At 36.1% G+C, this 27,756-nt stretch overlaps 1 protein-coding gene across 1 annotated transcript in view; it reads left to right on the top strand.

Annotated features, from left to right (window-relative positions):
* The window catches only part of eys (eyes shut homolog), a 191,395-nt gene that overhangs the window by 137,308 nt on the left and 26,331 nt on the right, over positions 1-27,756 (top strand). The window contains exons 41-43 of the mRNA XM_042010299.1: positions 4,904-5,054; positions 13,912-14,020; positions 20,240-20,460. Of these exons, the coding sequence (XP_041866233.1) occupies positions 4,904-5,054; positions 13,912-14,020; positions 20,240-20,460 (481 nt within the window). The remainder of the gene's footprint in view (positions 1-4,903; positions 5,055-13,911; positions 14,021-20,239; positions 20,461-27,756) is intronic.

The raw sequence follows: 27,756 nt of genomic DNA, 5'->3' as shown, positions 1-27,756 counted from the left end.
CTCCCCAATGCAAAGCAAACCTGTGAGTCTCCCCCTAGACTTCAATTGTCAGCTCCAGAGGAAAAATAGGAGGAGGTGGGCTAAGACAGAGGGAGATAAAAAGAAGGAGAGAGGAGGAGAGAGAACGGGTGACAGGCACTGACAAAAGGACGAACGCTCTGTTAGGTTCAGCGCACGGTAACAGGGCCATGGGGATGGCAGAAAACAATATTCCTACAGAAGAAAAATAGAACAATAAAAGATGGGGCAACATTGACGTGTGTAGTAAATAATGTTTGTCAGCAAATGAGTTATGGCGCCACATGGAAACAACTGCTGCATAAGGAGACAAGGGGCCACTGTTACTGTGTAGTTTTTGTTTTACTACATTTGTAGTTTGAAAATACATATTTCAGCAGCCTGATTATGTTTTTTTTAAATTGCCATTATCCAAACAAAAAAGCTTTAATTGTTTTCTGTATTTTCAGGCATAAGATACAATTTCTTTCTTGTCAATAAAAAAAATTAAACTTAGATTTATCAGTTAGTTTAGCCTTGTTATGAAGTGGTTTTACCATACCACTGGAATAAAAGCATAAATATACAGTATTACAGGATCTGTTCCAGATGTGTGTATGGAGGATATCTCATAGGATCTATCGCAGATGTGTATTTGAAGAATATCCTACATTAGGATCTGTTATAGATGTGTATGCAGAAGATATTCAGGACTGGGATTTATCACAAATATGTGTTCAGAAGATATCCTATACTCGAATCTGTTAAAGATGTGTATATGGAAGGTATCCTATGCAAGGATCTGTTACAGATCACATCATCCTGTATATCCTTGAAAATATTTTGGATATGTGGTAGATATGTAAACTTGTATATTTTTACATCTCACCAGATATTAGGCCTATTTGTCCAGTGCATGTTAATAAGTTTCCATTTTTTGGCCCTCATAGGTTCATAGCAGATAGAAAACCTCTCCTCAACTATGTAACTTGACTTCATTCCCTTCCTCTCTATCCCTAATTTCGTCCCAAACCTCTTCAGAATTGTAATAGTTTTTTTAATTATTTATTTATTTTATCCTTATAAAATTATCATCAATGCAACTGCAATACTGTTGGTTTCATTTTTCTTTCAAGTTCAGATGTTAGAAGTTAAATTTACTTTTTTTTTTTTTTTTTTACCAAGCTCCTGTCAGCCACAAAAGTTTATGTATTACTAAAAACAATCCCTAAAAACTCATGTTTTTGCATAATCACATAGCCTTCAATGCATATTTCATTCTCGAGCTTTTTGATAAAACTTGCATCTTGTTCTGTCTTTTTTCTTTTTTTTCCTTCGTCAAACCAGAAGCAAAAAGGTCCTAAGTTGTTTTTATTTTTATGCAACAGTGAAGTCAGAGTTAGGATTCAGTGCCTCATTTCATTGAATTAGCAGGAATCCTTAGATAATCTCATTTCACGCTCTGAATTGAAAGCAAATAACAAGAGCCTGCAAAAAGGTACAGCCAAATAAATGGCAGGAAAACATTACAAATGAGTTTATAGAGCAGAAACATGCAATGTCGTAGAGGTGCACTAATGACTGAATTAACCATTTTTACAGCGGCATCTTCACTTCAAACATATAGCATGCAATATCAGAAAAAAAATGTAAATGAAATGTTCTTCTAATTTTAAAAGCATATTAAAACTTTTGGTCCTGAGGCTGTATTTTGATTTAGATACAATGTGGAGAAATTCATTAAATGTGAAAAACAAAGTGTGTAGCTACTATTCAAAGAAAAATGAAAATCTGACTCCCTGTGAAGGAAAACCATGCAGGATTTAAACAAACCAGATAGTTGTTTGATAATCAGCACTGAAATTGACAGAAAAGAAATTCCCGTAAAACAGATCAAGAGAGATTTCATCAAATTTTCTTTCTCTCCTTACAACAGAGCCACATTTTGAACTTTGCTGGTGTAAGCTGACAGTTATGCAGGTAGAGAAACAGATAAAAATCAACCAATTAGAGATAAATACTAAAATAAAATACTTCAACGAACATGTGCATGTGTCATCATTGTGGCATGATTTCCTTAAGACACCTACTCTGCTGGGAACTCTGCTGAAGATAAACATCAGTGAGACGGGTGTTGCGGCTGTTGTGTGCCATTTTGTGACAAGATCGTCACCAGGTTACATGTACCTGTTACAAGAAGTCTCTTATGTGAATTATAATTGAATTAAAAACATGGGCTGTGTTATAATGCAGGTATTACAGTCTATAGACATTTCATGTTCGTGTGATTTCTAGTGATTGTATGAAAGAGTGCAATATACAATATTACATGCAATATGTACGTACAATATATAACTAAATATTTGAAATTCTCAAAACAAACCATGGAGCAAAGCCAAAACCTAACCAAAGACTTGAAAAACCTAATATCTGTTTTAAACTGAAGACTGAAGAAATTGTATGACATTTTACAGTATGCAAGGTTTTAATGCAAAAAAAAAACAAAAAAAAAAAACATGATGTGTGTTTATTTTATGTGTAGAAAGGACATATATGTGTGATTGTTAAAAGGAGAACTGTTATTATACTTCTGAAAGAAATGTTATACTTGTATGAATGTCGCATGACACAAGTGAAAAGCAAAGAACCAAAAATTAGGTCCCTTGCTGAACAGAGAAAACTAATGTTTAAAAGAACATTTCACACCACTGAACAATTCCTTGGCTACCTACTGATAAGTGTCAGAGGCGAGGAGTCCTGCCCTTCTGCAGAACAAAACACTGGATTATCTGAACCGGATATTCCTCCTGCGACCCATTCTGAAGCAGCAGTTAGTAATATGGCACTGCTTAGTGCATCCCTGTTGAGTCTTATGACAAGAAAGACTTCCAAGTCGACTTAGAAAATGCATTATCAGAGTGCAGCATATTAAGCTAAGCATAGCCTCCCTCCAACAAAGAGATGGGGATTTTCTTGATGCCCTTCTCACCCTCGAGGACTGGTTCAGAGTTTTCATATCAGTTACCACACAGCCTTGAAACAACAAGCTCAGCTTCTGCACCCTTTTCTGGTGTTTAAATCCTTCACCCATGCCATTACAGTACTTAAGTGAGATTTTCAGACACACATTGCTTATTCACTAAACGGTCTCCCAGCCCACACACCTCTGTCCTATTTCAGTTAGCCACATCAGCCTAGTTTCTGAGAGACGTGCCTCAATCACCATTGTCATTGGAAAATCAAAGAGGTCAACTTTACGCCTACTCAGTTGCTCCCTTTTGGATTAGCAGTCCCCTGTCATGTTCTCTATTTCAGCTGAAATGTGCCCTGTGTCCTTTGTTGGAAACATTAAAAAATTTAAGGTCTCCCTGTAACAGGGCAGCATTGCTGCTCAGTCCCCTGCACTGCAACGATGTCTTCCCTCGCCATGGGACAAGAGCGGCAGGCTCCCTCTCTATCTCAGTCTCCCTCAAAGAGCTGCATTCTAATGTTGCCATCCCTTTGCTCACAGCTTTTAAGACAGCAGTGTGAGGCTGGTGTGCACTCTGCCTCCAATCCCCCCACCCCCTACCCAAAAGACCATAGTAGCCTGTGAGGGAGGATTAATGCTGCTGCTGCTGTCTGCTGCTCCCCCACTGCACTGTCTCACTTGCAAGAAACTCAGAAACTCAGTTTGTGATATGATGTACTAGAGTGGGGTGATATAATGTGGGGAAAGTGACGTAGCTAGTAATAGCATCCTGCCTCATAACTGAGACAACCGAGAGAGTTTCTGGCCTCCCCCATGATGCTCAGCTCATATTTCTGTTTTGCAATGGAGAGCATGTGATTGGATGAATGCTTTTTAAACAACCATTATCTCTTGATCCAGAAAGCTGCTTTTTTTCCAATCTATAACATAAAGGGAATGAGAAGCCACCATTAAAACTGTATTTGTGGTGGTGTGATTCACCAAGACAATTCGGCTCTTATTGGTTTAGTCTTCACATATATTCAAGTGTTTTATGCTAAAAGCTCACTGAAATGGCATTGCTTGGATTCTGAAAAGATAGTCGATGTGTCAAGGTCTTTCCTGCACCATTCATGAGATCAGTCCTCTTTTCCTTCTCTCCTTAACCATTTCCTCCTGGAGTTCAGGTGGGTGTATTTACCACAAAGTTCTTTCCCTTCAGTGAGAGTTTATTTTCTAGATTTTTTTTTTTTTTTTTTTTTTTTTCCTTTTTCTTCTAAATGAGTTCTCTGCACACTTTGGCATCTGTTTATTTATTTATTGAACCTATGTATGTATGAATCCTTTAGGAAATAAACACAGAGTAGTGTTACATGCAGCCAGAGCCTCTGCTTCAAGCCTTTTAACATTTTAGAGTTTATCAGGTCTGGGTCAGTTTGATGTTATAAATTATTCTTAGATGGAGGAAACATTGCACCATGGGCACCTGTATGTTTATTGTTGAGGTCACTCCAATATGAATAGTTCTTGATAAGCTTCTGTCTGAAAATAGACTAACCTATTGGCTGTAAAATGGCATTTGTTAGCAGACAGGAGCCCTCCCTCAGGTTTTCATGTGCTCGGCATTGATCTCAGCGAGTATGACCTTGTGTTTAACACTCTGAGTCCTATTGGCTGACACCGGCGTAGTAAGTAAAGCATTTGTGTTTGCTGCTTGGCATGACTGATGATTGAGATTTCCAGACCATGATGACAACTTAGGTCTATGTTTGTATAAGTTAAAGGCAACATTTTTGTTGTGCTGCACATTTCTATACTATTTTTCATCTTGAAAATGGCATAAATAATAAACTTATTCTTTCTTTAGTTTATATTTTAGCATGCATAATGTGTTGCACTTGGCAATAGAGGATTGGGAACTCTGTTCTAACCACATTTTTCATGTTACCATTTCAGCCCAAGAGCAGAACTTTGGGGATCAGTTCCTTCATGTTTTCCTACAAGATGGAAGCCCTGTTGCTCAAATTGGTTGTGGTGGCACTCGCATTTTGAATGCAGCTTCAGGCCAGAGCATCAATAATAACAAGTGGATGCAAATAACAATCCGGTATGTTATGTATTTCCTATCCCTAATATTTAGTTGTCAAAGTCATAATCGCAATCTGAGACTGATGTTTTGAAGTGAATGTTTAAATTATGTTTGTCTTTTTTATCAAAAGATGAAAAGGAGGATCAATTGTTTTAGCGTGTAAGATATCTGATTAATGTACCTCTCCATCTCATCTTTCTACACAAATATCATATCAACTGCTGCCTAAAAATGTGTATTAGGAGATGAAAACAGCAATCACAGCAGCCACCGTTACAGAATATTTACATTTACACATTATTCCCTCATGAAGTGTTCAATGCTCTCCTTTTTGTGTTAAGAGACATTATTTTTTTAAAATGCCACTGTTGTCTTTATAAAACTGTGAAGCTTTTCTGTCCATGGGTTGTCTGCATTAGTGTTTTCATATATTTAATAACAGCTGACTCCATCATATAAATTCCACCTTTAATGCTTTTCGCTTTACCTGAGGTCAAGTTTATACACTAGCTGGTGTTAAAATGCCAGTGTAGCATTATCAGTATGCCCTATTCAATTTGTTCGATCTTGGTGTAAGAATACTGAGTACTAACGGTCAGCTCTCCTCTTCTTACTCGTGTAACACACGATTTTTAATCAACAGCCTTGCTTTTATAGCAAGACTCTGTTTAGATGTATTAATAATTTTGACCTAAAAAAAACACAAAAAAGTTGTGATAAATTTAGCCCTTAACCATCCGTCCTGGGTTCTCATGTGTTCACAGGAATAGAAAAATTTATTTATGATACTCAATCCTTTAGAAAGTTGTTTAGAAGTTACACATGGTCAAGTATCTTCTCTTATATGGATGAGGGGAGATAATTTGAATTTAAAAATTTCTTCATTTGTACTTTGAATGTTTCTGATTGTGGATTATGGTTTTGAATTCTTTTCTGGGCTGACACTAGGTGTGGCCCAATTCAGGGTCTGCACACTTCAAAGTGCAGATTCGTCAGCTACATAATCATCGTGGTGCACCAAGCACTGTCCCAAATCAAAAAATTAGAAGCAGCCTCCGAATCCACCCTTTAAATCTGCACTTCGTTTGGCCTCAAACCTCTTTTCTCCCAGAATTCATTGCGCACAAGACGGTGGCGAATGAGCAACCGAGCTCAGAAGAGTATGTTTTAGTTTTTAATAAAGTTTTGTAAAAAGAAAAAAGTACTTTTTTCTTTTACTACCCTATAATAGAAACATTACAAACCCAAGTACATATAAAGCATATTTGTTAAATGGTGACATTAAAATTCAGTAATATTTGATATTCATGGATTTTTAAGGGGTTAATGAAGTTTCTACTGGCTGGAAAACAACAGAGCCACAAACGATGTTTTTTTCTTTCTTTCCTTTTCTTTTGGGGGGGGGGGGGCTTTTTACTGTCGGTGTTACCGGATGGTATTGACATTTGCCGAAGTTTTCTATGAGTAATTTCAGAGGTTCAAGGGATTGTTGCTATGGGAAATTCTTGTTGGCTAGGTAGGCTGTCCCATTTTACAAACGTTAAGCAAACTTTGAAGTGCGTACGCTACAGAGGACACTCTGTAGCCTAAATCATGATGAGTTTTAATGTAAATGAACGGTGTTCATTCACAGTTGTGAATGAATTGTGGCCCAAAAATGTTTTCATCTGTGAATGGATCCAGAAACCTCAGGTGCAACAAACACGTTACAAGAAACAACTTTAAAATGTGTGTACATTGTACCGTCTTCTTCTGTGTGGCTTTTAAGACAATATGTATCCCACACAGTGCTGTAGCACCCATAATTAGACAATGCTGGCACTGCAGTTTTAAAGCTCAGATGTTTCTCACCCCACAAACAGAGTTGTTTGTCCATTCAGAGACACCGTAGTAAAAATGGTTGAACAATGTGGATCCACAGCAAGTAGAAATAAATGCTCATTCTGAGAGTATAAAAACATAACAGTTATTTTAGTAAAGTGATTAGATATCAGTAGAAATAAAGTTTTGAATTATATATTAAATTTTCTATCATTGACCTTTCATTTTGTTGCACACTGCACCTTTAATTTAACAATTTTATAAACCACTCTTCCTCATATTTATTAAAAGTCTTTGGGAAGAAATGGAGTTACACTTTCAGATTATCGTTGAAAATCACTTGGCCCGTAAACATTTGGCAAGATTTAGCACCAAATGTCGAACTTGATCCACATTCATTTGCTGTACTTGCTTTTCTCTTCCAAATAGGTCCGACAAACAATGCTTCCCCATGCACGCCTGATCTTCAGTCTCTGCAGTGCACACATAGGATAAAAAAGCTCATCACTGTGGGGCTGAGTGAGCCAGTGGGAGCAATCATACAGGGCCTGCTGCAGAGCTGTGCCTCTATTTATTCTTGATCAGTTCAGCAGTTTGATTCATATGCAAATTGATGTATGACATCATCAAGTCATGTTTGAGCACTGAATACCTACTCTCATTGGATGATAGATGGCAACACTGAATAAAGCAACCCAAACTTGCAGTTGTCAGCGTATATGCTGTGCATGGCATTGGTTGTATTTAACTGTAAATAATCCAAGTTTCCATAATCAAACAGAGCAGCAGAAAGAGAAAACGTTTGCCTTTTCCTTTCAGAAAAATACTCTTGAACCACTTGCCTATGCTACATATAGAACAGACTTTTAGCTGCAGTGATGCAGCACTGTTAATAAGAAGAGATGTTATGACACATATGTGTAACATTCAGCATTGTGTTATCAAAGAAAAAAAAATAGTGGCACCTCATTTTCTGATGTATATCCACAATGCACTTATATGCACAATGTTTTTATTTGCTGCATACTACAGGGCCTTTTTAAGCATCATTAAAAGCCCTCTCTGTTGCTCTCATGTATTCATATTGTTATGTTATCCTGTCAGTATGAAAAGAAAGTGTTACATCTTGAACAGTATAAAAGCCAAAATTCAACATCATGCAAAACATGTGAAGGAAATTTCAGCTTTTTTTGCAGCACTGTTTGGCGTTCTTTCAGAGCTGGACTTCAACCACTCCATCTTAATAATCACTTACACATATACATAAAAGACATTTGTGAATGGATTTCAACATCCTGTTGCAACACTAAACATAATCAAAATATTCATGTTTTCACTTTAAAGAGCAAGATCACACTAAAAGGATCAGAACAATACAAACAGGCTCCCATAAAGATGAAATGTACTGTGCAGACTCTTTAAAATGAGGAGAGAAGCTAAAATTTCAGTCTATGTGGAAATTGTGCTTTACTTTAAGAAAGTGGAATATTATAACTTAAATTTATTCAAGAACAACACCAATAGATATGCAGATTTTCTGAATATAATAGTAATGCTGCCCAGAAAAATGGTTTGTAACAGGCAAGCAAGTGATTACAGATGGGTACCAGCAAAACATGTGACTTAGCATTATGTTATCCCTCTGTAGATTTTATTTTCTTTTAACTCCTAGCAAGAGGAGTTGTACTGTAACACTTCAATACAGACTAAAGTTGGCAAGTAAAAAGGGCGCTGCTCAAGTGCCCTGCGCTGTCATATCTATTCACTGAGAGGAGTGTGCAGCAGCAGGGGGGCAGACTGTGTCATTTTTCATTTGGGGAGGACATGTTTGCTGTTGGCTCGCTTTTTGATGTTGGGAAGTTTTCCTTAGGGGACGTTTGGGGCAATGCCGCTTCGATTAGATTTCCAAAGTGGCAGACTCCAAATGCTCCCCTGGTCATTTGTGAGGCTGCGTCCATTATTGGTTGAAGCCTGTGATGCTTCACATTCACTGTTGGAGTAATTTCCATTCACACACAGTCAAAGCTCAATGAGGCTGATACACCACTGCATCACACGTCTTTCATTCTTCCCTCACATGTGGGTCCCTGATTATTCGCCCGTTCTCATACATTTCCAGTCAAAGCACTGGTTCTTAATTTGGGAAGTTTGTTTTTATCACTCAAGATTTTGTGTCTAGTACCTCAATTAGTTTTGATCCACATGTCTATAGAGACCATTGTGTTATTATTTGATAAGATTCAGTTAATATTTAATGTCAGCTAGAGCAGTGCATGATCTGCCCATCACATCTGAAATTTTCTCCAAATTCTCTAAACAAAGTTTCTTCTTTGTGTGATGCTATAGAAATGGCTGCGTTACACCGGATCACAGAAAGTAAAGAGTCTTTGTTGCCTGTTTGCTCATCAGTTGATTGGAATTAGGTTACATGTCTTCTTTTCACTCAGACTTCAGTTGCTTGCTTCTCATCTGACTTATATCTTATAGAGTAAATCTGATTTCTGTCCAAACAAAAATCACTTGGATCACCATCCTGTTTCAGCAAAAGTGAAATACACATATTGAAGCAGAGTTTTATATATTTATGAATAGACTGTGCAATTAATAATGTGTCATCCTTAAAAGTATAGTTTATTGACACTGTCATGGACATTTTTTGTTTGAAAGGCACTTTTTTTCTTCTTGCTGGAGGACACTATAACACAATCACAGGGTGAGCCAGAGATCAATCAACCAAATCTATGACTAATGGATGATTATTGAAGCAAAAGAAAAGATGCCCCAAGTTTTATTCCCTTCAAAGTGCAGTTTGAGCTCCAAAAGCACAGGATCTAAGAATTCTTGCAAGTTTCACTGCATTATTTCTACCTGCTAAATGCCTTTATTTAAAGTCCCTCACTGTTTTTAATACCAGCTCTTACAAATGACTGAAAACTCAAAACCTCTGCCTCAAGTCAACAACTCCCGAAATAACATGCTTCTTCTTAAAAAAAAAAACATCTACACAAAACTCAGGACAGCAACACTGTTTGTGAATTGATAAACATTTAATAATTAAACATATAATATTACTGTTGTTTTTCTTTCCTTTTTTATATTCTGCTTTTATGCCTTTCAATTTTAAACAAAGATGATTAATGCAAAATATCTTATTGTTAAGCTGGTTTAAGCTAATGCAAATGCTTTAATTGCTTGTGGAATTAGTTATTGATTTATATTCTTTTTACTGACCATTGAGTTTTGGTTTTGGTGTAAAAATGCACACGTGGGTGTCAAATGTCGCTTAGCAACAGCTGCTATAAGAGGAGAAAAACAGATGTGTGCTGTGAGAAGAAAAAGTGAAAGGACTTTTTAGGACATCTCAGGTGTCTGACTTCTTTGACTTAAAGTCCAAGTTCAATTCAGTTCAGAAATACCTTTTTTTTTCCTTAGTCAACTTATCTAACACCCTTTCTAATGAAAAGCAAAGAGGGCTCTTTAGTGTCCATCTGTCTAGGCTCCTTTCAGAACGTGTGAGAATGGATGATGTTATAGGTAAAACAGGACTAAAGAAACCTCTGCCATATGAGGTAAATAAATCCTTATGTAAAATTGTATAAGTAATTAGTAAACAGCCACTGATTACATTTTTTCTTCTAATAAACTAACAATAAACAGAGGCACATCTTTAGCACTGTCCCACTGAGCTTTAATTGCTAAGAGATTAATGGTGTAGCATTTATGTGAACATCCAGCCATATGTGCACTTGAAAAGTGGGATCTTGGGATCAGTTTAGCATTTTGGAAAGATGCCACATCTGAAGCATAACACGGGTATCAATGACACTGTATTTAATGTTGTATTGATAAGTCATACAAAAGAAGGTTCACTGAAGAGACAACTAGCAGCACTGACTGCTTACTTGAAGATTCTTTTGTTAGGTCCCACAGTGCCAAGAGCCTCGCTGTGTGCTGTCTAATTGTATTCCCGTAGATATAATGATAGAACACAGGCTGCCCAAATTAATTGAGGCTTGCCAGTCACAGCACAAATTATGCAGCAAATGCTGCAGTGTTGCGTGTGACAAAGTCACTGCACCAGAGCCTGAGCCGGCGTTATGTCCGCTGTAGGTGCAGATGATGGTCTGATGCAGGGCTGGTTGCACTCATAGAAAAACCAGATCCCTTCTGATGTCTTGTTTTGTAGGTGTTGTTGTGAATATGACATTTAATGATTATTAACCATATGGGGCTTTATTGTTTGTCTTTTCAGTCATATCTGATGTAGAGCTGCAACCTGTTGCACTAATATTAATATCACAGTAACAGATGGCACTTGTTTTCTGTGTATGTATCACATGTAAGCCAGTTACTTTATCTCCAGATTGCAGACAGAACTCTTCTGAGCAGAGCTTCTATTTGCCGAACTAATAGACCCTTGACTCTAAGTTACTATGTGACTCGCAAATTATGTACTCTCTACTATGTGTTCCATATTATCTTTTTTTTTTTTTTAATAGAAAAAGAAACAAAGAGAAAATACAAAATATGGTTAGAAAAGTGAGACATAAAAAATAAACGTGTCACATGTTGCCCATCAGGCAGTGAAAACTGTTGCAAGGGCACAACCGTGCTGCATGATGCGTTACTGCCATCTGTTGCCAATACTTTCAGATGTTTAATGCAGTAGTAATGTTTTAATGATGATCCTCCCTCATTGCTAATCTTCTGCAAGGGGACCATGGTGAAGGAGGCAAGTTCGAACAGGATTTTAAAGACAAACTCCTGCTTCAGGTTTTAACAAATACCTTTGTGTAAAGGTGCGGTGCTGCAAACATTTGCAAGGTCCCTTAACATTCAGGTGATATTTCATTGGTGATTCTCTGGAAAGTTACATTAATGCAGTTGCCCTGAATTAGTCACAAACCAGACAGTCTAAATGAGGATGTTACAGATGACAAATCACTTATGATTAGAGCATTAGCCAGATGAACAAATGCATGAATGATGACTAAATAGGTAAAAATGATCACCATATATTGGGGCTCACTGAGTTTGGAGAGAATGAAATATTTGTATGTCTTAGTTTGTTTACTTGAAGTTGGAATTTGCACTTTTCTTGGTCTTATTAGACCCAACAGTGGCTGTTAAAAAGGGAACCCAATGAGAACTACATATTATTGCATCTCTACATTACACTACTTTACTACACTTTAGTCTCTTTATCCTTCTGATTCATTAATATGTGAAGGTATTTTTGCAAGTGTGTCTGTTTGTCTGGTGATGATTATTTGGAGCTATATGGCTAAAGTGGTATAGTAATATTTATGAATAGTCTTCTTTTCCTTAGAGCAAGACTTATCTAAATTAGTTAAGCGGAGCATTCAAGATGCTCACGAGAGCTCATCAAGTAACATCATCCTGTTTGCTTAGTGAACATGCTCTCCGTGTCTCACTGGGGCAGCTTTTGCAGCATTAGCAGCCCAAATAAAAGCCACTGTACAAAGCACCAAAATCTGCATCAAATGCTTCAGCAAGGGTTTATAATAACGTCTTACCTTGCCAGAGCATGTTTTTTTGTAGCACATGACACATGAAGTATTGGATCATCTCAGTCTTTTCATTTGGATCTTGTTATATTCTTGTGCCTTGGATAATAAACTGCAGAAGGAGTGTAATGCTCAAATAAATCAGTAATCAGATACTGTTATGCTGATGAAAGAAGAGTGACCTCAGAAACACAACAGGCACCTTGAGGAAGAAAGTGGATGTCTTCTCAGGACATTAGGTTGCTTTTCACGTTTTTTAATCTTGAACGTGTCTGTGTTTGTGCATGTGTACAAAAGAGCTCTTGTGATTTCCATACCTGTAATTAGTCCTACCTGAAGTTGCATGCATGCGATTGCCTTAGGGAGGTGTTCTGGAAGGCTGTTTCAAATTAGCAAGAGGACGATTGCCCTCATTGTTTCCATCTGGCTATTAAAGCAAACATTTGAGAATCTTTTTTCCCTCATCAAGACTGCTACAAGCACAAAAAATGGTTGAATGGATCAGATTAGCAGCTGAGCAACATATAGAGTTTTATATATTAAAAAGTGGCATCTACCTAAGGAACAAAGGTGCATCTTGTAGATTACTGTCAAGCAGAATAAGGGTATGTGCATAGTGCAGAGTGTAAAACCCTTTACATAATGTAGAGCCCTCTAACGAGGCTTTGATTGTATAGAGCCAGCATAAAACCAATGATGTATTGGAGAGAAAGAATCACTTGACTTTGCTGTTCTGGAATATGACACAAGTAGACCAGCTACTTAACACTATGGCTGCAACATTAATGACTAGTACAATTGCATATTTCCCCAGAGAGACACAGGAGGGTCAAATGATAAAATTGTCTCCCTTCTCATTAGGGTTATAATGTATATCTAGTTTGTGCCCCCATTTTTATCATTAATTAATCCTGAGTGACATAATGAGCACTTACACCATGGATGACATTTTATGTGTGTGTGTGGCTGGTTATTTATTTATTATTACTATTATTATTGCTGTTATTCTTTGTGTTGTTGTATTTGCCATGGTAATGCATGTCATTGACTATAGAATGTAAATTAAACTGGTAACAACGAATCACAGCCTATGGTTTATCTGTATTGACTTTACTGGCTGTATTTCCCTATTATGCGAATTTCACATTTTCTGAGGAGCACAACAACTTGGAGACTGAGCAGAAACCTATTTGTTGACTTCTTATTTAACACTAATAGTAGAAAATATCTTCTGTTTCTGTTGTCTCTCCTGGGTTTTGGCTCATAGCAAGGGATACAAACGCACCATTGCCTTTAACCAATCTACCATTGCATAGAAATTCCCATAAAACAGTCTGTAATGTATACCTAGTCAGTTTATGGTATATTCTCAATGGTCACATTAGCAGCTCCATTACTGTGACTGCTCTGTCTGTCTCGTCATCAGAATATTTTTCATGCTTTACTGGATTTATTGTAAGCATCAAGATATTTTGTGGAGTGCCCATTCTCACTAACTCTGCTCTCTCTGTCTTCTCTCTCAACAGATACAATCTGCCTGTGGGCAAACAAGGAGGCTTGTGCATGATTGAAATAGCAGCAGATAATGGCACAGCTCAGCATCTTGAGGAGTTTGTGTCACACCCTGTGTCAGAGGTATCCTGACCTGCTGCAGTCAAACCAGCCCCTTTGTCCAACCGTTAGCTTAAATGTCTAGTTTCATCCTATAATCATGTCCTTTCTATCATCTTCTCTTTATCTATATAGTTAACCATGAAATTTAAAATGATGATATAGGTTGTCACGCCTGACTTCCAGCATTTGAAAGTGGGCGATTAGAAGAAATTTGTCAGACCAGTTTTGCACTTCTGTGTTGATGAATGTCACTTTCAAACACAGGTTTTTTGGATATGAGTTATTTTTCTCTCCATTTATGCATGCAGCACCATTTTTTTCTGGAATCAGGTGAATTTGAGGTGAAACCAAGTTATGACTGCCTCAATTATTCTACCTTTCTTTGTGATGATCATGAGGTAAACAGTACAAATACAGCCTTGATGTTAGGGAGTAACCTGGGAATATGCGCTTGCACGTATTTGATTAGACAGATGATGCGTTCTGGCAAAAGCTGAGCAGCTGAGACAACCCTGTGTAGTTGAATTTTTTTTTTTTTTTTTTTTTCCTGAGCCCTCTGCATTGCCACCACTGCTATGCCAACAGAGTCACCTCATTCAAATAAGTGACTTACAGAACTAATAACAGCAACACCATGAGTAGATTAACTGTATGTTATCAAAACCTGTTCTGCTACAGCAGTTGCTCTATGAATGTAAAACAGGAGTTCCCTTGGAAAGTATGCATACATGTTTTAGTATTTGACTTAGATGGTCACACTTGGCAAGCATGAAAGCAGCATCAAGATAGCTTTGACTTGATTATCAAAGCTGGCTCATTAGTTTGCTTTACAACACCTATATTTGTGATAAAATTAATCATTTAATTTTTCACATTCAAAGAGAGAGGCTCAACCTTCCCACTGGCTCAGATTGCCCCCTCCCTCAGTTTGATTTATGGTCGTCTAATTTGAGATGCCGTGATGTTTTTCACACCCCCATTTTATGTATTCTTTTTTTTTTTTTTTTCCTCTACCTCATAACGCGTTCATTAATTACAGAAGCACTAGCTAGGCTACAATTAGTAGGTTGAATGCGGTATGACCTTTGCCAGCTGGCAATGCAGCAGTGTATAAATGTGAATGAGAAACATTGGTAAACACCAATCAAAGTTTGGTATTACTGCAATCTCATCGAAATGATACCACCCCAATTATGTAAAAGAGTTATGATGTTGTGTAAAAAATCAATATAAACAGAATGCAATGATTTGCAACTCTCATAAACCCATTTTTTATTCCCAATAGGACTTAAAATATCAATGTTAAAACTGAGGTGTTCTACCATTTCATGGAAAATATTAGCTTTACTGTAATTTGTTTGTTTATGAGATTTGTAGATCATTGCATTCTGTTTTATTTATGTTTCACAAAGTGCCCCAATTTTTTTATATATATATTATTAGGGTTATACTCAGCACTACCTAAAATCTGTTAGACCATAAATATAAAAGAAGCTGCTGAAGGTTACTTCAGGTCTAAGAAAATAGTCTAGAAAATATTCTAGAAAGATGGTAAAACTAGGCTTGCAAATTGGTAGCCTTGTGATTTTTAGCACATAGCAGAGGGATAAAAATCAATTTCATTTGACAGTACTAAACCTTTGGTCACAGGCCTTAAGAGACATGAAATTAACTGTTGTCACTTTCCAAATTTTGATTGCTGGATCTCCACAGATGAGACAGGCCAGTAGATTTCACTAAAGCACTAATCTGTCAATCATTTAGGTCTTTTGGAAATAATTTAATTCTGCATAACAAGTGATCTGTAGACAATCCTTGAATATTTTTTTTAGTCCACACCTGTATAGCAAAAAGTTTATGTATGTATATACATATATATATATATATATATATATATATATATATATATATATATATATATATATATATATAATTTATTATTGTTATTATTTTATTTTTTTTATTTATTTTTTTTTCCTTGTATGTTAAGGACATCCCTTGTGTTTTAGTCCTATTACACTTTCTTTTGTCCTCCACTTGTCCAGTCATTTTTAAGGACACACTGTTTATCAGGCTGACATAAGCCAAGTTTAAAGAAAAATAGCTCCTTGGGATAATGGTTGCACTTCATGCCTGTTAAACTGTGACATGTAAAAAAATAGAAACTAATTATGTGCCTTTGCAACAGGCAACTAACAAGGAGCCTAAATATAGAATATAAACTTGTTTTGTTGTTCATCCTTTGAGTTCAATGGTTTTGTTATGCTTAAATGATTCATAGGTTAGTATTCAGTGACATGACAAACAACAAAAATATATATATATTTCTTTGAAAATCGTCTGGTTTAAGTACTGGTTTTAAAATGAGTTGTAAAGCAGCCATTGTTATTAAAAAAGAAAAAAAAAGATAGAAAGAAAAACATTGGAAGACCCTCAGAAAGCCTGGAGAACTGTTGATTATGACCAGACAAGATTATGAGAGGGTCTGGCTGTCCAAAAAGTATGTGGTTGTTCTGTACTCACTGTCCCACAGAAAACATTTAGGTTAGAATTTATTGTAGACAGACAGAGATTGTGGTATAAACAATGACTGATTCTATAGTCCTAAAATTTTGTAGATTATTTCCATGTGGAATGTTTCATTTAACTTGTTTCATTGAACAAGTGCATGGCATAAATAAACGTAGTAACTGAGGTTGCATTATTGATAGACAGCTCCTTTACTGCAGATCTTTAGAGGAAGTCGTAGCCTGTATCCTCTATGGGACTCTTTATGAGATGCCAACATATATCGGAGTTTTAAAATAAAAAAAATAAAAATAAAAAAAAATATATATATATATATATATATATATATATATTAGGGGGGCACTAGAAAGAGTGGCAACTGCTTGTAACCATGTCTTTGATTTCTATGAATGTCTTGGTATTTCATGGTGTCACAGTGTTTTTTCTTGTCTTATTACTTACATGTAATCGGCGGATGGCAGTGCTATTTCTGTCTGTCTGTTAGCAACATAATTTAAAACGTTATAGACGGATTTGGATAAAATGGAATAAGGAACAAGTGATTAGATTTTAGGAGTGATCCAGATCACCGCCTGGATCCAGAAATTTTTAAAAAAAATTCTTTACCATGGGGATGATTTTGCCATTACATCTTCTAACTCAAAATAATGTCCACAATCATTGGTTAAAAAAAAAAAAAAAAAAAAAAACATGGCTTGGCAGAGGTCTGCACTCTCTAAGTGCTTTTAGTTTGTTTTATATAATCAACCTAAACGTGCATCAGAAGAATATTTAGACATATAACATTGATATGGAAGCAATGCAGACAAGCTCTGCCTTGAAATAAAATTTAATAAAGGAGCATACAGCTTTTGTGAACTCAGTGCTGTGAGTCCACTTACAAAGTCATGAATATTACATAACCGAGTCTTTCAAATGGACTCATCTCATAAATGTGGTAAACATACTTGAAGGCGCTATAAATTCATTCAGCATCACCCCATAATCATCATGCCGTTCCACTGGCTCATATCTGATCGTATCACACACAAACACAACTTGGCTCATTGTAAAAGTATTCAAGCACCGCTGCTTATTTTATTTGACGCCTCAGCTTTAGTGAAAATACTCTTGGGGCTTTTAACTATGCACCGACCTTACTTGCAATGTTTCTGTGAACTTTGTCATCCATGTCTTTTTACGGGCTCTCAGATGTGAAGCAGTTATGTCAGCAAAAGCTGGCATTGAGTGGACATCCTAAATAATTATGTGGACTAACCCTTGAGTGTCCTTCCACTGAACACCTCCATCATGGATGTCTATTACTTTTACTCCATGCAGTCATGATGAATGCCACTCAGAAAGGACTTCAAAGACATATAAATACAAAATAATTTGTATTGCATCTAAGCTTCTAAAATTTGAAAATTTATACCTTATGAAAGCAATGATCATGTAAAGCCATAAAAAAGCCCCCCCAGGTGGTATGAATTCATTTCTGACATATCCCATCACAAATTTATATTCTGAACATGACTTCTATGAACAAATGTGATAAAACATAGCTTATGGAGCTTAAAGAGGCGTCATGTTTATATTCACCAACAAAAGTTGTTGCTACATGTTCAGCCTTATCTCGCAGCAATTTGTGAAACCATTACAGAATATAAATCCATGTCCTGCTTCCAAAGATTGTAAATTTATATATATAAAAAAATCCTTTTAATATTTTTTTTTCATTATCCAGCTAAATGAAACACAACTTTGGAATAATAGCATGCCACTTCTGACTACATTTTTCGTCATTTACGGAGCAATGAAAAGACAATTTAAGCTCAGGGGAATCAGGTCATTTTCACTTTGATTGGCTCTGTTTGGCGACTGATCAGTCAGTCTCAGATATGACAGTTTTTCAATCAAGAATGATATTGTGATGTTTGGGGTGACGGGGTCAAACGTGCACAGCTACACCTGCCCTTTCTAAACCACAAATGAAACCTATTTGGGCTTTCTGATGGATAACTGGTTATGAGCTAATTTTAATCTAAGCAAGCTCTCCTCTGAGATGCAGAAATAACCCTGGTCTCTGTGGCAGTCAGCTGCATAATGAATGCAGGGACTCTCTACTCCAAAACATAGTTCTGTTATCTTTAACCTGAGATTAGGTCATTTAATTTAGTTTACCGTAAGAAAAAGGATAACATAACATGAAAGGAAACATAATAACAACATTGCAATGCTGTGAGTGAAGTGGTCGAAGTCCTCCTGAAACCAGTGGCAAATGTGGATGGTCATTTAAATCTAGAGAAACAATACCTTTAAGGTTTAAAATTCATTTAACATCTAGCTTGTAAAACAACAAGCTCTAAGAAAGTATTTATTTAAATGTTATTAACATGCTTTAACGATCTTTGATGAAAAATCCAGACAAACATGGCTTTTACACTGTAACCCACTGTATAACTGTATTGAGAACCACATATGTGCATCTAGCCGAATCTCTGTCCAGGACTTTTTTTTTTTTTTTTTTTTTTTTTTTTTTTTTTTTTTTTTTTTTTTTTTTTTACACCAGTAAAATTTTGCCCAAATGTTTGACTTGTTAACAGTTTGTATGTTTTTTTAATGAATGTGCAGAATCTTGGGACGTGATCCAGCCACATCTTGAAGTGGTTTTAAGTCCTTTCTTGGACTGAGTTGAAAGATGGTAACAGAAATAAATCAGTGTCAGTCCAGATCAGATAGATTTTTCTGGTAATAAGTTTAATGATAAATTACAGAGTAGTGGGAAGAATCTGTTCTCTATACATGATAAAACTATTTATGCATTAAGCAGAAAATCTGTTTGACTGAGGAGAGTTTCAATTTTAAATCTACTGTCATTATAATATTTAAAAAGAATGTCTGAGGCAGCTTTGATCAAATTTCTTTGATAAATGAATCATAATACATGTCATGGTTATGAAAGTAATGTGCAACAATAAAAAGTGCCATTCAATATTTATTTAAACAACCAGAGGTCAAGTAAAGTCTATGTAATGTTAATGCTAATGTGAGATGGTGTTTTGCTTCATTTTATGCAGCTTTGCATTGGCAGCAGACACAATTATACTTGTTAAACTGATCGTTATGGAAGGAAAAGCTGCAAATTCTCTGAATTCATCTTTATTAATTCCACTCAATTAGCTTGCACATCAGAGACCTTGCAGTAGTCTTATTTTAGATATTCTATTTTACTCTCATCGTATCAGGATGTACATTATCATATGTTGACCCAAGACAATTTAAATTTTTTTCTTTTTAATTCAGAACTTGTCTTCTTTTAAGGTAGGCAGTCAGTCACACACACTTCCCCTCATCCACCGCTTAAAAGCTTAGAAAGGAAAAGAGGTCTACATTAACGGATTTAAAATAATAAATTTACCCCAATAGTAAAAAAGAAAAAAGGAAAACGATCATTCTAATAATGATAATAGCTTATTGTAATGGTTTCTTGTCTAGGTGATATTATAACCACATTATGCTGAAAGTCACTGGCCGATAGTGTTAATCTTTCTGTTCATCTTAATATACACCAGAGTCTTGTTAATGTAACAATGATGATAATGATGTGCAGTATTACAAAGTCCAAGAATCTGCTTTTGGACTTCAGCACTTGTACTTGAAGAGAGAAATCTACTGTAGTGTTTGGTGTGATTTATTTAATGACGATAGAGATCTTTGGCTTTCTTGCAGGGAATCTTTGGACCCGTACTTCTTGGGGATGTTTCATCGCACTGGGAGATGCATGACAGTGCAAAGGGAGAGAAGAGATTCATTGGCTGTATCAGGGAACTTCAAGCCAATGCAAAGGAGATTGAATTGGTGGGTGAGGCGGTGATTGGAAGAAACATTAAAAACTGTGACCCACCCGTCTGCCAACACCTACCATGTCGAAACGGAGGAACTTGTGTCAGGTACTGGGTCATCTTTAACCTTTCTTAAATTAATCAATAAATTAAAGCTTTATTTATGTAGCACTTTTCATACAAAACTGCTTTGCAGAATTAAAAAAGATAAAAGATTGTGTCCAGACACAGATGCAACCAAATGCACACAAACACAAATAAATTTAAGAGTAATGGGATTATGATAGTGGAGAAGCACTATCTTACTCTCAGGACTTTGCAGTGAGGAAACACTAGACACTAGGGATGGGAAGATTAACCGATATGAATCGATACGCGGTCGTGCGCGTGCACGATGCGAGTGCATCGGTAGAGCAGCAGAGGATGAATGAAACTTTTGAAGCAAATCTAGATGCATCGGTTTTTGCGAGATGCATCGGTTTTTCTGAGATACGGCTTATTCTTTTAATACAGAATGTGTTTATTTATTAACAAGTGTTGTCAACCTGTTTTAGCGCATAATTTAAACGACCTACATAAAGTAGGCCTAAGCAACGGACTTGCGGATGTTTACACTACAACTCATGGGGGCTGCGCGGATGAAGCCAGTGATGCGCCCACAGGTAGTTGTCAGGAAGCGCGAATTAGCAAAACAAACATGTCGGACGCCAAGATCATTTATCCTCCACTTAGTTTCAAGTCCAAAGTTTGGGAACACTATGGATTTTACAAGAAAGAAGGACGACTTGACAAGACAGCTGCAATTTGTAAAATGTGCCGCGCATCTGTAAAAATACACGGGCAGTACGACTAATCTGATATCTCACTTGAAGCGGCGCCATGGTGTTGTTGTGGAAGCGTCTGCCAGTGTCCCTGCATCCCCTTCCTCCAGCTCGGATCCCCCTGTAGCTACGAGCTCCAGAAGTGGTGAGAAAAGTATCGAAAATTTTTTCCATGCCCCGCTTGCCACCAGTTCCGCGCGCTCTATGGCAATAACTGATGCTATTGCATTGTTTACAGTGTTATTGATGTTTAAAAGTCAAAGCAGCATAATGCTGCTAGTTCAAGACATTAAGTTTTGAATATTCAGTGACAAAATATATCTTTGTAAAACTTGTTTTTTCAGAGTTGAAAAGTGAAATCACAGTTATTGTGCAACTGTAAGCCTTCTTTCTAAAGAGTGCAAATACATATATATTTTAGTATATATTGCACTCATACATTGTTTTTCTTGGAAATACTTAAATATGTGCCATGTGTTTTAAAATGGCCTAAGTAGTATGTGCCATGTGTTTTAAAATGGCCTAGGTAGTATGTGCCATGTGTTTTAAAATGGCCTAAGTATGTGCCATGTGTTTTAAAATGGCCTTACTGTAAACCAACACTCAAGCTCTGAGAGAAAAAACAGTTTGTAAAAATGTCTTGGCTTTACTTGGTTAATAAAAAATCAAACTAATTCATTGGCACTGCATCCTCTTTCACATTACTACATGAAATTGATCTCTTTAAATAGTACTGAATTATTGCATCATATCGTGATATGGGTGTAAATCGTATCATACCGCATCGCAAAATGCCACACATGTATCGTTAATATATCGCATCGGATACTTAGTATCGAGATGCGTATTGGATCGGCATTATACCTTAGATGCCCAACCCTACTAGACACTGAAGAAATAAGAATATCGGGTCACTTATTTATTACATATTTAAGTCTGGAAACATAAAAAAGCAAGACGGTAAATTGAAATGTGTGTACAGCCAAGGTTTCCAGGTTTTTTTTTTTTTTTCTCTCTCTCTCTGCTACTTTATGCCAAGCCATGATGGAGACATGCAGATCCAAAGTCTATATGTCTAAAGCAGGCAAATTTCAAATGTTTGTAACCATGTTCATTTAGTTTGACTGAATAGTAATCAATGTCCTTTTCCAGTGTTGCTTCACTGATGCATTGAGTATTTTTGGTTTTTGTTTTGGTTTTTTTTTCATCTTATGTCAGCAGTCTCAGCCATATTTACTCTTTTTGCATTGAGTTTCTATTTTGTATTTTAACTGTAGTCCTTTTTTTTTTCCTTTTTTTATCACATGGGCAAATAATGTGTTTATTGAAAGGTGATACAGTTTGAAATCATTTGACATTTAAGCTATATTGCACAGAGGTGTACTCACCACTGTGGTACACTGTAAATACGCTGCAGCAGAGGCTCAAGGGAAAATAGAAAATGACTCTCGCTCCCCCTCAAGACGGCAAGATTTCTGTGAGAGGTCGGCAAATTCGAAGAGGTAAGACCACTTCAGCTTCCTGCTTCATCCATTTCTTGTTGACTGGTGTGACCTAAACTTTACGTAACACTTAATATGAGAATATGCTTTAAGGAGCAACTTTACCAAAGATCTGCGTTTATGCTAGTGGAACTTACTCTAAATCTCTTATCATCATACTCATATGTTACAATAGCGTAACTTTTTGTATGAAATTTTAGAGAATCAATCATGTGCTACAGAAAGGGGAACGCTCTTCTATGGACGTGTACAGAATCAGGTCGCTGTTTTGCTTTTATGGCTCCAGTTTTACTGTTTAAGATTAGTCACACTTTAATTGTCATTCATGGTCGTAGCAGTTGGATGTCCTGTTGGACCTTACCTCTCAGACACTACATAAAGCTCCCACATAGAATATTTATCAGCTACTAAATATAAATGTTACTTGACATTTGCTACACAATTTAAGTTCACTATATTATCTGAAAAGGTCATAATACAACATATGCTGTTAATAGCTTTATACTGTGTGCAACTGAAAGTCTGTTTGAAAAATTAACATTTGAGAATATTCCACTTTGGACACTAATGACAGATGTCAGACCAGTTCAAATTAACAATACCAGCCAGAAAAAAAACAATAAACAAAAGAAAAACTGCTTTAAACTAACCAAATATCTCAGATGTAAAATCATAAACATATTATTTATTATATAATAAAAAATCTATTTTAATCGTGGTTTTGTCTGTTAAAAATATGTCTTTCTTGTGAATGAGACTGTGTCTCAGTGGAACTAAAGGTAAAAAAAACAAAGTAATTTTTACTGCTTTACAACCAAGAAACTAAAACACTAAGAACACAAACCTGCTTAGACTTATCTGCAAGTATACACTGCTGACATTGCATCAGATGATGGCGAGAGGAGAAGATAAAAGCAGACGACAGAGTCAGTTGATCTAACTGTTAAAACAGGTTGTTCCTTAATATCAACAGATATCAATTTGTAAAAAATGGTCAAATGGTCACTGCAGAACCTTGCGTGGCTGGTTATCCTTCGTTCTCCTTGTATTTGCTCTCCTGTAGATACTAAAAGACTCACTGAATTTATCCACATCATCCTCATTTCATCATTCCTACACAGATTTAAATAAAGGCCCAAGATGTTCTAGAGAGTTGGGATGTTGCATTTGCATGAAAAAGCATATCTACCATAGTTAGCTAAATTGCATAGTTAGAAGGGTAATGCACACTAGTATTAATAACATAGTTTGATGAGTGGAGTTGTTGTAAGGACTGCATAACTATGTCACTGAGCCATGATTTTATTGATATTCCTCGACCAACTGTAAATTAAGAGCAAGCTAGCGACTTCATTTTCAAGGTCATGTTACTATTTTTTCAATATTTAGTAAAGCTGTGGTAAAATTAGTCTCTCATGCTGGGCCAAATATGTAAAGCACCGTTCTCACTCTATCTTAATCTCCAGTAGTGCAGCTCATCAGGCTGCCATCACTCCTCACGTACCAGCACTTTTGCTAGTCTTTTTAAGTATGCATTAACCACACATGATGCTCTTTCACCTTTAGTAATCTAGGAAATAGCTACTCTAAATGCCTTCTTCATTGTGTTATGACACTATCAATTAACAGTTGCATTTTTAAACAGAAAATGAGAAAGGGCACCATGAATATTGGAATCTGAATAGCTCTAAGAATACCAATTAAGAGCCAGTGGTCACATAGGCTTGTCATGTGTGACAGTGTAAGCCATGCAATTATCTGTGTGATGAATATGGGTTATTGCAGTATCCTTTTGAACCACACATCATGCTGAGGTCATCAGGAGTTCACAGAGCTCTGCACATTGTATTGGCTGCCCTTGAGTGCGGTACCACCATATAATAGGATGAATGAGTACTTTTGTTTTCTGATTTAGTTTGGATGGTTTTGGCACTTTCCTCATATTATGTAGTTTTTTTTGTTTATTTAAGCATGTAGAAATATTACTGAGTAGATAATGGCTTGTGGATGAAGGGTGATGCATTCATATTATGTGTTTTGGTGAGTTCAGTATGAACAAGCCAGACAGTCAGCACCTGAAGACTGGGATCTTTTTATTCTTTTATTCCATATCCAAGATCCTTGACATCTGCATGATTGTTGAACATGAGCTGCAGGTTGTACAGATAGATGTCATAAGACCTCTTTTGAATGAAACAGGTGGAAATTGTTTGACAGAACTGTGCAAGCAGACATGATGACTGTGCAACAAGAAATATAAAAAATAAATAAATAAAAAAAGCAAAAGAGCATATATCAGAGGAAAATGTGAACACCTGTACAAACAGTTATTAAATGCCAGATGATATCATCTCTGGATTAGGTGATTAAAAATGTACACAGCTGTACAATCCTTCCCATGTAATCCTCATCCAGATGTACTTATGATCAGTATGGTGCAGAGTGAAGTGACTTGCACCTGGATCCTCTGCCCCCTTGCTGTGAGTTTCTTGCTGGGTTGCTAATGCTAATGGCATCCCCTTGTGCCTCTGTCTGAGCAAGCAGAGGAAATGTTGAAGCAGGTGGCAGCACCCTGCAGTATGTCTGTGTTTGGGACATGTGAACATCAGATTGAGACCATGAACAACTAGCAAGATGCAATTCATTTTTATTTTGACTACAATTTGAATAGGTCTATTTTATAATGTGAAATTTTGTAATATGTATAAAAAATGTATGTTTTTTTAAATTTTATGATTGATGTATATGTTTTCCGCGGGATGTCACAACTTATTGTATAAGCTTTGCTTTTTTGTGGAGAAAAAGCAAATAAAATGTAAAATGTTATGTAAGAGTATTGTGGAGCAGCTAAGTACTGTAAGCTGTAAGCAACAATCATAAAAATAGACTACATTATAAAAAATACATTATAAAAATATATATTTACACTCAGAGCAAAATTTATATTGATAGTATTTATTTATTCAATTATTTATTACCATTTATTGTTACTTTCGATAAAGTGAATTTTATTGTTACCAGTTTTATTTTTGCTTATTTTAAAGGACATATAAACTGACTCAAGGTCCAGGACACAATTATTTTGCTGCACAACAAGCAAAGACTATCATGTTTGCAACTGCAGTCCTTGGAGGATGTCTCCTGAGGAAACCTTCTCATTACAGAGTGTACTGTACTTGTGTTTGTGGAGGATAAAGGCATTCTAAACAACTTTTCTTTTTAAATGGCCATATGGATTAATATTTTCATTCATTTTTTATACATCTAGAGAACTGTTTGTTTAAAAAATGTCTCATTGTGTGTGTGCGTATGCATGTGTAACTTTGAGAGCAATGTTTTCACTATCGTTAAAACCACAGCAAATTACTTCTAACTCAAATCATACAAAAATAAGAAATAAAGAAAATTGATAGTTATTTTTTTTTCTTATTATTTTGATGATGAAGAAATTTTCTGACTAAGCACCGCTATTCAAGTAAAATTGTATGAAATACAACTAAAGTAGATTTTACGTTGTCTATTTCCAAGAGGTTTTTTAACAGGGTGGTGTTTTTGTTGGCCAAAAGTGAACCTCACTCATTTTATTTTTTCATCTTCTTTCTTCCAATTAAACCTTCTAGCAGCCATAGAACTGAGTGCTTTCAATTTCTCACACTATCAGGGGAAAGCCTTAACATTTTTATGCATTAAGCTTTATGCCTGCACCTCAAGCACTATGGTCCCACCAACGAGGCAAATTTGTAGATGTAATTATGAACATAACCTTTGAACCACAAGAATGATTTTAAGAAATAAGCTGCTAAATTTCTTCTTGGATCAAGCTAAGTTCAAATTGAATTTAGTGATGAAGCTGCCAAGCAGGAAATGAGGCTATATTTCAGTGATGCTTTGATTTATCAAAGCCAAACTTGTTAAATGAACTAGTGAATCATTTTTAAGTGAATACCGGAAAGAAAAAAGAAATAAAAATTCAGGACTTAATGAACAGTGGGCTCCACAATGAGCAAAGACAGTTTTGCCTAATGACTGCTGTTTTTTTGTAGATTTTTTTTTTGTTTGTTTTTTGCACTTTCAGGTCAGGTTAGCCCTGCTAATTTTGAACATTTTAGAAACAGCACTTCTAGTTCAGTGGTATTTCTTTATTTCTCTCACATTTAACTACATTTATTCATTTGGAAAAAGTGATAGACTGCACAACCTCCCTACCTCCCTACTTTTGGCACTCACACTTGAGCATATTAGTGAAGATGTAAATCTTATTAATGGGTCATAAAAATGATAAAAGAATTATTTGTGGACGTTAACAAGCAGCAGGTTACAGCATGTAAAATTGTGCATTTGTTTAAGATTATTCTGCTGTGGGAAGATTTGATGCTTCACTGAGGCTTACAGCGATATACTATAAGCGAGATGGACTTATCTACAATGGCTATTTTTATAATATATAAGGATCATACCACTGAGTACAGTTATGTAGCGCATTAAAGTGTGTGTGACAGGAGCACATCTTAGTGGCACAAAAGAATCAGCTGAATGAGGCTTTGGATTTGCAAGGCTATGAGGACTCAATAATGTGTGTTCATAACATCTTATTGTTTGTGAAGTGGTATATATGTTGCAAGGGTAGTCAGTGTGTTTGGAAGCCTGTTTATAGTGAGTCTCTCAGACTCATTGAACAGTAGAAATTGTTTGTTAGCTCAGTTTGACCTTTAGGAACTGAAAGCTCAATTAATATGTGGCAGATGCAGAAGAAATAACAGCTTAACCGCAGAAATTAAGCAGAGACCAAACAGCCAAGAGCTGTGGCTGCCACAGATAATTTGCTCAAAAATAAGAAACAAAGTAAGGTAAAAGTGAGAGAAAGTCATTCTTGTCAGTTTAAAAGTCTGACAGAACAGTGTACAGTAACTAAGACTGGCTGGCTACACAAATCTGGGTTTTACATCCTTCTGTATGTTGAGCTGTGCTTGTAAACCAGCTGCATTGAGAAGTTTCATTCTTTTTAATTTATGGAAAACTTTCCCAAAATCCTACAAGGATGAGTGCAAAAATTGGGCCAATGACAATGACCTTAACAATTA

This window comes from Melanotaenia boesemani, chromosome 16 (assembly GCF_017639745.1).
Source record: "Melanotaenia boesemani isolate fMelBoe1 chromosome 16, fMelBoe1.pri, whole genome shotgun sequence".
Taxonomy (NCBI): domain Eukaryota; kingdom Metazoa; phylum Chordata; class Actinopteri; order Atheriniformes; family Melanotaeniidae; genus Melanotaenia; species Melanotaenia boesemani.
The sequence above is the reverse complement of the archived record's forward strand: the minus strand, read 5'-3'. Positions and strand labels throughout refer to the sequence as shown.